This window comes from Crinia signifera, chromosome 3 (genome assembly GCF_055691185.1).
Source record: "Crinia signifera chromosome 3, ASM5569118v1, whole genome shotgun sequence".
NCBI lineage: Eukaryota > Metazoa > Chordata > Amphibia > Anura > Myobatrachidae > Crinia > Crinia signifera.
In genome coordinates, this window is record NC_139219.1 from 77,023,892 (window position 1) to 77,036,598 (window position 12,707).

General features: G+C 45.8%; 1 protein-coding gene across 2 annotated transcripts in view; it reads left to right on the forward strand.

The window, feature by feature from the left end:
• The window catches only part of EDARADD (EDAR associated via death domain), a 44,256-nt gene extending 33,455 nt beyond the window's left edge, over positions 1 to 10,801 (forward strand). For both annotated transcript variants that reach the window (XM_083174642.1, XM_083174643.1), the window contains exons 4-6: positions 3,198 to 3,286; positions 4,364 to 4,409; positions 8,974 to 10,801. In XM_083174642.1, the coding sequence (XP_083030768.1) occupies positions 3,198 to 3,286; positions 4,364 to 4,409; positions 8,974 to 9,341 (503 nt within the window). In that variant the 3' untranslated portion in view covers positions 9,342 to 10,801. The remainder of the gene's footprint in view (positions 1 to 3,197; positions 3,287 to 4,363; positions 4,410 to 8,973) is intronic.
• The last annotated feature ends 1,906 nt before the right edge of the window (positions 10,802 to 12,707 follow it).

The window sequence follows — 12,707 nt, forward strand, 5'->3', positions numbered from 1 at the left end:
ATTTAGGGGTGTGGCCAGTCTCCAGAGGGGGTGTGGTCAGCTGCCACAGAAGTTTGGATAACCATTAGCGAGTAAATAGTATCATACAGTATAGTTAATACTATTCTTGCCGTCATTTAATATCTCCTCTCTGGGAGAATCCCGGAGAGGAGACTTTCAGCTGCCATCAGGGGGACGGGGACAGATCCCTACATCATCAAGCCCCGGAACATTGCAAGATTTGTTGATGTATGTGGAGGGAGCGCTGCAATTTGTGTAATTTTAGCCCCTCTGCCTCCACGTGCACTCACGAATCGTGGGATTTTACCAGCAAGGGGTAGGTAGATGCTGGGGGCTTGCCCACCTTTTCGGTGGGCCGGGAGGTGGGAGCCTCCCGGCCATTCCAGCAGGGTAGGCAAGTATGGCTAATACTACTAGTGCACATGTAAATGTGCCAGATTAATGACACTGTAGAGCAGGGGTGGGGAACCTTTTTTGTGCCAAGGGCTGTTTGTATGGCGAAAAAATCCTTTGGAGGCCATATGTAAAAATTTCTCTTACAAATTGTTCTGCTGCAGCCGTCCCACACTCCAGCGTCTGCCGCTGAATAGGACTGACAGTCTCCGGCTGCTGTTGATTAAGAGGAATCTCACGAGAATTCCCCTGTACTTGACTCCCGGCAAAGCCGCTGAGCAAGTGGGCGGGCCACTCAGACCGTATGTGGCCCCCGGGCCTGAGGTTCCCCACTCCTGCTGTAGAGAATACACCATAGTCCTGTGTGGTATAATGTAATATATGTATTATGTAGAATTCACGTGCATAGTTTGGAACCTGATCCCTATAATTGGAGGTGGGGGCCAGGTCAGTGAGGCCCACCAGGGGTTTCCAGTGGCAAAAGCAGGATTTTCAGAAGGGGGTTTCCAGAGGGGCGGAGCAAAGCACGGAGATGGACACTTAGGTGACCCAGTATATGCCGGGTCAGTTAAAGTATTATAGATAGACCAAATGTATATAAATAATAATAATAATAATAATAATAATAATAATAATAATAATAATAATAAAAAAAGGTATATATATAAATATACACATACATATATATATATATACATACAGGGGCATCAACAGCAGTGTAGACCCCTGGGCATAGCAATGTATTGGGGCACTTACCGATCCTCCAGCGGTAGGGGTGGGGGAAGCTTTGCCCCGGGTGGTAGGGGGTATTATATCAACTGCTCAGCATGTAGGGCCTGGATCAGTCATTTCCACTAATTACCCCTTTACTGGACAGATGGTGGGAGATGAGGTGGGATAAGGGGGCATTGGGCTGAATGAAGGGGCCCTGATACATAACTTCCAGGGTGGTAGAGGATGTTTAATATGCAGAGATGGGGTGTATAGTGGAGTGGTCTTATTATTCATAATTTTCTGGTGGGAGGACAGCTTGCTTGACTGCAGATATCTCTAGTTCCCAGAAATAGATTTCTTAGATTTTAATGGAATTAAAAACTAGAGAATCCCACCTACCAAATGGTATTGGGGACTAGGGGATCAGAATTCAGGAGGCAGAGCAATCTGCCAACGAGTATGTAAAACTACATACCAGGTGTGTGGAGCTGGAGCAGTAACCAGCTGCTGGAAGGCTGATATCTCTGATTTTGGGAACAGTAGAGACAAGCTACTAGTGTCCATCAAAGGAAGAGAGTCTCAGCTTTTGGAATATACCTTCAGAAAAATTCTAAGTCAGACAGAACCTGAAATATCTGACTGGGAAGAGCAAATAACAGGCTTGGATGGGGACCACTGCTTTGAAGTCAGATATCTCCGGTTCCCAAGGTTCTGCAGTGCTAGACAGTGGAGAAGACAGAGCTTACAGTATATGTACACATGCCTGGTCTCCTGAAATGTCCAGCAGCCCTCCAGCATCCCAACAATGTCCTACCAAATCTATGCCCTTACCCCATACTAGAAAGCCTGCACCCTAAACCCACTGATGTGTAGGACCTGCCCACAGGACAGCCATCTGATTTCAGAAAATAATGTCCATTATAATTCAGCTGCAGACCCACCCTTTATTTCCATAATTATCCAATAATATTGGTCATACTAATCTCAGAAACGTATGCACTGACTAGCCAAATGTATATGAAAACAGCATGTCTTAAAGGGATACATACGAAATCCCGGCAGTGGGGATGGCGGCTGTCAAAAGGACAGTCCTGGTATGGAGAATCCTGACAGGGGCTCCGTAAGTTGCCTAACCCTCTCCCCCTACCCATCTAACGTGAACACTCATTTGTAGCAGCATAACACCCCCTGTAGCCTGACCCTAACCCTCCCCGGTAGTGCCTAACCCTGTACCCCACTGCCTAAACCTAACCCCTGACCCCACAGCCTTAACCCCCCCCCCTTTCTTGGTGCTTAACCCTAACCACCCTCCCCCACAGTCTAATGCTAAGTCGTCCATTAGTGCCCCACCCCCCACCAGCCTAACCTTAAATTGTCATCCCCAGTGTCTAATCCTACCCGCCCCCTCCTTCCCAAGCCTGACCGCAGCATGCGGGTTGTTGGTATTCTGGCATCCTGATCTCTTTTAACCTTCTGGTGCCGGTGCTGTGACGGCAGTCGGGATGCTGGCGTTGGTATATTGAATGCCGGCATCCTGACCTCCCTCTACCCTTGTAGCTTCTTCTATCCAAAAATGTTAAATCATACACTGAGGTCACTGAGGCCACATCCTTAGACTGTTATCCTTCTAAGGAGTAGATTTACTAAAGCTTCTAAAACTGAGCAGTGGGGTTGGTGCCCTGCAACCAATTAGATTATGTCTACCATTTTCTAGAATGCTATAGAGATATTATAGCTACATTCTGATTGGTTTCTATGGGCAACAGTGTTAGGTAAACTATAGACATAAGCTTATTGCTTGCTATGGGCAACTTCTCATTTTTTTCTCTTTAAGGGGTTTATTCACTAAGATGAGAGTTCTGTTGAAAATGGGATGTTCCTATGGGCAACCAATCCAAATCAACTTCTTATTCAACTCCTTCAAGAAGATAATAGATAGAATCTGATTGGTTGCCCATAACAACATCCCATCTTCAATAGAACTCCCATTTTAGTAAATAAACCCCTGTGAAATATTGCAGAGGTAATTACCATATTGTCATATGTTTAATAATATACTACAGTGACTGTATTAACCAATTTCTCTATAGAGGACAAATGCTTGACAGATCATGTACCAGTGGAAAGTCCAACTGATCCTGTGGCAGTCCCCACACCAGACTCTGATAGAATAAAGCAGGTAAGATATCTATCACTTTCTTCTTGTAATATCTGCACAAGTCATGATTTTCAGCATGAATCCCAATAATATCAATACCATCAAGTGAAGGCCCAGAGTCATCAATGTCCAGGTTGAGGACAGGGCAAGCGGCAAACTAACAATGGTCAGGGTCACAATAGACAGCAATCCAAAAGAGGAGGAGTACAGATGTCTTCACCAGTGCTGTAACTAGACCTTTTGATGCCCTGTGCTAGAAATAGTATTGGTGTCTGTCATCAACCCCCCCCCCCCCCCTCCTGTAGCCTCCATTACACCAGGCAGAGCCCCTGTTACATTCAACGCCAACAATAGCCTCCATTTTGCCAGGCAGATCCCCTTTTACACGCTACACCAGGTGTAGCCTCTGTTACACCTTACACGTTCAAGCATCCATTAAGCCAGACAGAATCCTTGTTACTGTACATGCTACTTGCACACAGCTAGCTATGGGGGTTATTCTGATTCACTCTGAAAGGCATAATAACTCTCTAATGGACAATGCACTGCAGGTAGGGCTGATGTAACATGTGCAGAGAGAGTTAGATTTGGGTGTTTTATTGTTTCTGTACAGGGTAAATACTGACTGCTTTATTTTTTACAATGCAATATAGATATCAGTTTGAAGTCGTCACCCCCCCCCCCCACCCAAATCTAACTTTCTCTGCTTATGTTACATCAGCCCCACCTGCAGTGCATATGGTTTTGTCCATTAGAGAGTGATTGTGCCTTTCCGAATGAATCAGAATAACCCCTATGGCCCTGGCCTGCACTATAAGAGTTTATCAGCCAATCAACACTCCCTAGAAACTGAGAATCTGTATTCCATTCATCTTTGTAATGTGATCATGTGTTTGCACTACATGCCTGGCCAATCATTAGCATCCATAGTAACTAAGCTGCTAAACTTCATTTCCTAGGCCATGTTGTGCCCAGTTTAACCTAAAGTACAGTAGATATTTTCTATTCAAAATATTGAATAGTGCTGTGTAACAAAAATAAATCCAGAATCAATCCAACTCAAGTAATTTTGCTTTCTGTCACCATTACATTTTCCAGCCAGAAGAAAATGACTGTCCTGTGTCTACTATAAACGCTCTATCAGGTAAGTGAAGTTTCTCCACAAACATATAGAGAGTGAAAACTAAAGGTGCAAACACATTAGACGATTCTCTCCATTCAGTGACGTCATCCAACCACCTGCGGGAGCACTCATCGATCATAGCGTACACACACTTGATGATATTTTAAACAATATTGCTCAGAAGGCCTAAAAGTAGCGATATCATATAAAATATTGGGTACTTGTTTCCTAGCACGGCCACACCGATTTACATCGGGGTGGTCGTGTCGGAAAAATCGGGTCGATCGCATCGCATGCGATTTGGTCGCATGCGATGCGATCGTCGCGACCGACCGATTTTGGACCCGATTTTTTTTTTTTAATTAAATGTAAATCGGGTCCCTGGGACCCGATTTTACATTGGATTCAATGTAAAATATTCCCAACCCCCCCAAATGTCACGGCGTACACCCCACCCCACGATAGACGCCAACCCGAAGCGTGGCGAGCGCAGCGAGCCCGCGAGGGGCGGCGGTGCGCGTCCTCCGACCTTTTCATTCCCCTACTATCCACGTCGGCGTGGAGTTGAGAATAGAATAGTGTGGCGAGCGCAGCGAGCCACCGAGCCCGAAGCGTGGCGAGCGCAGCGAGCCCCGCGAGGGGACGCGGATACCTTCACAGGTAAACGCGTCCCGTCGCGGACTTCACAGGTGTCCGCGTCGCCACGGACACCTGTGAAGCCCGCGAGGGGACGCGTATAACTGTGAAGGTATCCGCGTCCCCTCGTGGGGCTCGCTGCGCTCGCCACGCTTCGGGCTCGGTGGCTCGCTGCGCTTGCCACACTATTCTATTCTCAACTCCACGCCGACGTGGATAGTAGGGGAATGAAAAGGTCGGAGGACGCGCACCGCCGCCCCTCGCGGGCTCGCTGCGCTCGCAACGCTTCGGGTTGGCGTCTATCATGGGGTGACGACAGGGACATCTAAAATGTGAAATGGGTCATATTGGCCCATTTCACATTTTTCACATTTTTTCAGGATTTCAATGTTAAAAAATCTTTTAACATTGAAGCCTATGTAAAAATCGGGGGCATCGCGTCGGGACCTATGTTAATGGTCCCGACCGACGCGATGCCCCCGATATTTTACCTTTCCCGACACGATTTCAATGTTAAAATATTTTTTAACATTGAACCCTATGGGGAAATCGCGGGCATCGCGTCGGTCGCGTCGGGACCATTGTTAACGGTCCCGACCGACGCGATGCCCCCGATATTTTGTCCTAGCCGGCCAAATGGACCTGATTTCAAAGGAAATCGGGTCCATCGTATGGATCGTGTACCTTAACTAAAGGTACACGATCCATAAGATATGTGGCCGTGCTAGGAAACAAGTACCAAATATTGCATAGTGTATACGCACCTTAAGAGTTGGTGACCCAAGTGTCTTAGCCTCCGTGTGGCAGGAATTGTTGTGATTTTAGGCATTTAACGCGTAGATCTAAAGAAACATAATCTATACTAGCTAATGCGCCTGGCTTCATCTAGGCAAAGGTATTATTTTAATACTTTTCACACCCTTAGGAGTTGGTACCCTGTAGTATCACCGCAGCATGGCATCGCTAGAGAAGCCTCCGATTGAGCTACATGTACAGACAATGGAGGGTATTGATAGTGACTAGCGTGAAAACTCCACTCCTGATTGGCTGTGGTGGGCCAATCCTCCAATTTGGGGGAGAAGCCTAGAATGTAAATAAACATTCTCGGCTTGTTCGGTTCGAGGGTACACGTGTGTCGCTTTCTTATTTTAAGTCCCGGAATGCCTACAACAGAGAGGATGTGATCTTCGCTGGAGGCCTTGTTAAGTATAATTAGCTTCCACAGGTACCTGCATTGGCTGAATCTCCACCAATCAGCGTCTGGCCAGTGTTTTCAAATTCAGCAGCATTTCCCGCGCTGCCACCCAGTGAATAGTGCGGGTAGCACTGCTGAATTTGAAATCACTGGCCGGACGCTGATTGGCTGAAATTCAGCCAATCAGCGCCTGGACAGTGTTTTCAAATTCATGGGACCACGCATCGGGTCGGTGGGGATGTCAAACACATCAGTGACTGGCTGAGCGCTCTGTCAGCAAATCAGCAACTGGTTAAGAGAGCGTTCAGCCAATCACTGCATGCCCATTAATTTGTATTGGGTATTTTTTCTTGCCCCTCCTCCATTACCCTCGACGTCCGCCGCCTCTGTGTCCCCTGCCCACCTCGCGGCATCCCCTACCCACTGCCTCTGCCCTCCTCGCAGCGTCCCCTGCCAGCCACCTCGCAGAGTCCCCTGCCCGGCCTCACATAACATTTAGCAAATCTGCAAAATTGCAGCCAGTCCGACCTCCCAACTCTGATCCGGTGCGCAGGGGACCACGCTTTGAGTCGGATGGGGTGTCTAGACATGTAATTTGGCCCGATTTCACTGCCCGATCCATCCGAATCGGTTGAAATCGGGCCCAAATCGCATAGTGTATGGGGGCCTTAAGTCCTGGGTTACTCACAGACTACACACAGTGGAAAAATCATTAGACGGTGAGCGGCATGCTAATGGTTTGCAGCTAATCGCAGGCCTGTGATATTTTCACAGGCTGATCGCAGGTAGGCACAGGGCGGTATTTTACTCTGACTGGCAGGCCCGGCGACAGGAGAAGTCAAAGGGGACAGCTGAAGACAGAATCAGCCACTCATCCCTGCAGTCAGCCGCCCGGTACTCGATTGCTGTGGGCGCTGACACATAACACCCCCCTAACAAGAATATTTGCGGCCGCGGCATTACAAACTCGGGAGGGGAAGCTTCCTGGGGATGCCTGTCAGAACACGCAGCTTCCGGCCAGCCGCTTACACAAACTAACATGAGCGCCGCAGCAGCACGGGCTCATGTCATTGTGTGTAAGCGCGTGGTGTACGGGAGCTGCGTGTTTAAACAGGCATCCCCAGGAAGCTTCCCCTCCCGAGTCTGCAGCGCAAATATTCTTGTTGGGGGGGGTGTTATGTGTCAGCCGCCCACAGAAATCGAGTGCCGGGTGGCTGACTGCAGGGGGTGGGGGGCCCCCAGAAATATCAATTTATGGGGCCCCAAGATTTCTGTTACCAGCCCTGCTACTGGGCTGCATATACCAGACTGCAGGGATCTACAAATTAGCAGAGCAGTGACCATTGTAAATGATGTTTTCATAATTCAAATTCAAATGGTGTTAGTATTAAACCACTGCACAGAATAAAACATTTTATAATAGAAAATCAAGTGCTGCATTCAGTGCCAAACTGTTTGAGTCGGTATCCAGATGGCTGACAAACAATGGCTAGGTCAAAATGTCGACAACAAAAGGTTGACACGCGCAAGGTGGGCATTGAAAAAAAAAAGTTGACATTGGCAAAAGTTCAACATGAGTTTTTCATGATTCCCCCCCCCCCATTTTGTTGGACTTTACTTTACCATCCACATGCACTCCGATTGGGAATGGTAAAATGTGTCGAGTGAAGCGGTAGCGGTACATTATTTGGATGAACCAAAATCCATGAAAAAATTATCTCAAATTCTTCATGGGACAACCTTCTTCATGTTGAACTTATGCTTTTGGCACATTTCGACCTTGTGTGTGAGTTGAGCCATACCTGTTTGAGCCTTAACCCTTTGAGCTCCAACATTGCTGTGAGAGATGTGCAAAATATCCGCAAAAAAATGCCAGTGTCGCTCACAGCGATGATTAACAAAACTTTGTTTATTTGACTTCAGATCATTTGCCAACAATAACTAAAGTGATTCATATTCCCCAACTTTGACATATTTTGCACATCTCTCACAGCAACGATAAAGTGAATAACTTCTGACTCCGACGGGCCGAAACAACAAATGTTTCATATAGTGTAGTGTGTACATACTGTGGGTATGTTGGGTCACGGCCGTCGAGCTGGCCCGACAGCCGTGACCCTGTCCCATTCTTGGTCTGCTCGACCGAGAATGTGCAGGCAGGATTGAATGTCCCACCTGCAACGGGACGAGAAGGGGGCGTGGCCAGGAATCGGCGAGCTGTAGCCGGGAGCTTGTCACTTCCCGGTCGTTCTCTGCAAAATGAGCCCGACTGCTTGTGAAGTCGGGCGCATTCTGCTGAGATCCCCTGTTCAATGCTGTCGGGAAAGACAGCATTGAATAGGGCCCCACAGCCATCTCTCCCATTGGGGGATGGCTGTGGAAGATTGGATATCCCCCTATAAATCTCTCCTGTGTGTCATCAATGACATCCTCTGCTGTCTGTACATGCAAGATGGCAGAGGACAACGCAAGCGAGGGCCACATTCCGCCACTGCTGTCATCGGTACGCACTAGCTAATGCTGACTCCCCCACCTAGTCTCATCTCTGGAGGTGTCACGTTGGGTACCCATCATGTAGTCAAAATGTTCAACACCTCCGGACAGGGAAGGGATCGCTACCTAAGTGGAACCTTTCATATGGATATAATCTGTTTTCATTAGCATTACTTTTTAAATTGTCATTGTTATATGTCTGCATTTAATCACTAGTATTCAGATATATTGTATCCAGTTCTTACATTATATTGTTCACAGATTTAACTAATTCTTATAAAGAAAGCAGTGAGACGTGCAACTCTCCCCCAACGATTGGCGATTTGCTGGATGATGAGGATCTGCTGTATACCCTGAAGATTAAATTAGACCCCTGCCACCCTACTGTGAAAAACTGGAGAAACTTTGCCAGCAAATGGGGGATGAGTTATGATGAATTGTGTTTCTTGGAGCAGAAGCAACAAAGTCCCACCATTGGGTTCTTGCTACGGAACAGTGAGAGGACTGTTGAGCAGCTGATTGACCTGTGCAAGCTCTATAAGAGGGTCGATGTCCAGAAAGTTTTGCTGAAATGGCTCAATGTAGATTGGCCAATGAGAGTACATAAAATGTACCGGACCAGTGTGTGACTTGGAATATGCATGGACTTTGATTGTTTTATAAATATATATTTTTTTATTTTCATTTTTTTTAGTATTGCAGAATATGTCTAAACAATTTACTTTACATTGCTTTTGCCTGTGCAGAGTATTCCTCACATTTCAAGGTAGGATTTATAAACAGGTATCTGGAGAACAAGACTGGCCATCCCGCTAAACTACAATCTCAGCCCTTGGCCAAGAACAAACAGGCAATTTTGAAGAGCACTTAAATCTGATTATAATGTTATAATGTTGTACAAATTCTTTTTTTATGGGCTGGTGTAGTGTGTATTTTTCAATGATAAGTCCTAGCTATAGTCTTAAAATAAGCCTCTATAATATATTGTAAACAGGGTACAATCATAAATAATTGTTACATTTAGAAAGCAAATAAAGGTCAGTAAAAACAAATATTTTTTGTTTTGCTACATTGTCATCAATAAAGTTACTTGTTTTCTTGCTAACTACTTAGTAGTAATTGGTAACATAAGGAGTCATTTTTTTTGGGGGGGGGGGACTTTTTACAGTAAGGGGAGTGGTTAGCCAATTGTCAGCAAATCCAAATCATTCCCTATGAAAATGATATACAAACGATTGGTACACATCGCTAACAATTGGTCTATGATCTCTCTGCATGCAGGAAAGATCATCGACTTCTACCAACGACCAGCGGGTACGTGCATCATCATCTATATCGCTCATACACACGGAATGATTTGAGCGATTGGTCATTTCAATTGGTCGGGAACGAACAGATCTTTGGACAAATCTATCTGTGTGTACACACCTTAAGGGGATAAATATATGCAATAGTCTCCCATAAGGTGGGTTGAAGGCTCCTATATTAAAGGAAAACATGGGACACACATATTGCTATTGTTAAAACTTACCGTAGATAGAAAATATAAAGAAAAATACCCCCCAAGAAATGTATAAATTAATTGTATCATATGTATTCTTTAATTAATGTAATTAGTCTATCCATCCAAGTAAATTAGTTAACAATTGCCACAGAGAACATGAATGAACAATTCCGCAAGCAGCCACTGTGTGTCAGTGTTTGAGCAATACACTGCTAGATAATATGTTTAAGCTTGAGATACTGGGACCGATTCAGACCAGATCGCACGGCTGCGACTTCGCATGGTGGCCGATTATTGATGCACATGAGTAATGCAACTTTCTTCCTTTGCTATCAGGTCTGAATCGCCCCACAGTACATGGTGTAGGAAAGATGGATGGTATAATAAATCACCTCAATGTTAGATCGAGAAAGTCACACATGATGTATAAATATAAAAAATGTACAAGTAAAAGCTGTTATGCCAAAAATATTTAATATAAAACACAACATATGTTAAAAAAATAAGTAGTTTACCAAGTAAAATTGTAATGTATGTCTGAATTTAGGTTTGAATAGTTATTTTTTTTCCTGATAAAACTCTTCTGTACCCATTATTTGGTATGCATTCCTTTATAAGAAATAATAAAATATAGTTACTTTGTACTTTTGGGTTCATTTTTGTGAAGTTCTTTTTCATGTTCTGGTGCCATTCAGGTGTCAGCCAATTCCTAGTGGTGGTAATTTTAGTAGTGATACAATATTCTATTGGTGCTTATCAATTGTCTAGTCCAGCCAATATTACCACTAAGAGCCCGAGGAAAGTTAAAAAGGCCCCTTTCACACCCCACCGAAGACCGGGGATCTTGCTGACGTAGCGAACCGGGTCAAGATGCGGTGTGAAAGCACCAAACCTTTTAACCTTGGTCTAGCAACCCGGCAATTCGACTGGGTTATAAAAAAAGCGTTAAACCAGATTACCCTCTGCATAATGGGCTACCAGGGTTTAATGTGAATGGGGTTAGAGACGGGTTGGACCCAGAATCGAAATCCCGGGCCCAACTAGCTTTACGATGAGAAAGCAACAATAGATTAGCTCAGCAGTCAGCACACAGCTATCTGGTGTGAAATGGCCCTGAATCACCACTAGAGGGACTTATATCTAATCTAAAACACGTGGGATCCAACAGTAGGAGGATGACGTTTTGCCTCATTTTCATACTTCACAACTTACCCGCTTTTTGCATGAACGTCCTGGTTTTTTGGGACGTTCTTGCATCCCACCCGGGGCCAGCAGTGTCACACGGCATGAGGGGGCAGTTGAAAGTCCCCCCTGTCACCCCTCTGTCACTATCTCTCCAGCCCCTGAGGCTGCAGGATAGATGCTATGCAGGGCTGGGGACATAGCCAGCAGCTCAGAGAGCCACTAGCCATACCCCCACAGTGGGGTATGGAATTCTTGTTAGTGTTCAACAAATGCTTAAACCTCCCTATTGTAGCAGAAACAGTATTATGTATGAATTTTTCTATTCATTAGTCAGGAAATGTATGAAAAGTATAAGCTATGCCTGAGCAATACAGAAAGCACCATGTGCCAGCAGGCAATGAGCCTGTAAGTTTGGGTGCATTACTCTGGCATTTGCAGACCATAACTATTGTAGCTTTAAAATCGAGACCTACCGCACAGAAGGCACGGCAAGCCCGAGAAGGGGGTGGAGCTGTATGTCAGGTGGGTGCGACCTCAGGTAGAGGGGTGTGGCCTAGCACAGCAACCCCCGTTTTCGGAATTTTCGGGGGCATACCCAGCACTACCCTAGCACTGTAAAGATGTGCACCTCTTCAGTGATCTCTGGCTCCACCCAATTGCCCGTCCCCGCCCCGGGACATTATGACCTGTAGGAGGGACAGTGGGACGGTCTCCAATTAGCAGGACTGTCCTGCTGAAATCAGGACAGTTGGAAGGCATGCATTTGGTACTAAGCAGAAGAGGGGCAAGGCTTAAAATTTCTCCATTTTGAAGTTCTGGAATGTAGGTAAAATGTGTATAGTGTAACAGATAAACGTAGACACAGCACAACCCCCAGGATTGAGCATTTTTCAATCCCGATTCCTGGAATATGAAAAAATGACCCAGTATTGACATCCCTAAGCCAGCACATGAACCAATTACCTTTCTGGCCCGCACCAAAATGTTTAGTTGGCACTGTCACACACTATGCTTTAAGGGTAAGGGTAAGGTTTGTAGGTGCTAGTAATTGAGATTCAGTTTGATGTGTTTTTGCAATATGGGAGCACAAAATGTAATTCTTATCAACTTTCTGGAGGGGGGGGTGCAGGAGTGCTACACGGTTTTTTGGGGTCCTCCTGGATGATCGGGGAGCAGGGGCGGATCCAGGATAAAATGACAGGGGGGCACCATGATAAAAAAGGGTTTGGGCGGGGGAGGGGCGGTGTTAGTGGTGCCAGTGTACATGCTAAGAGAGCGGCAGGAGAGGGTGGGAATGGAATTAAAA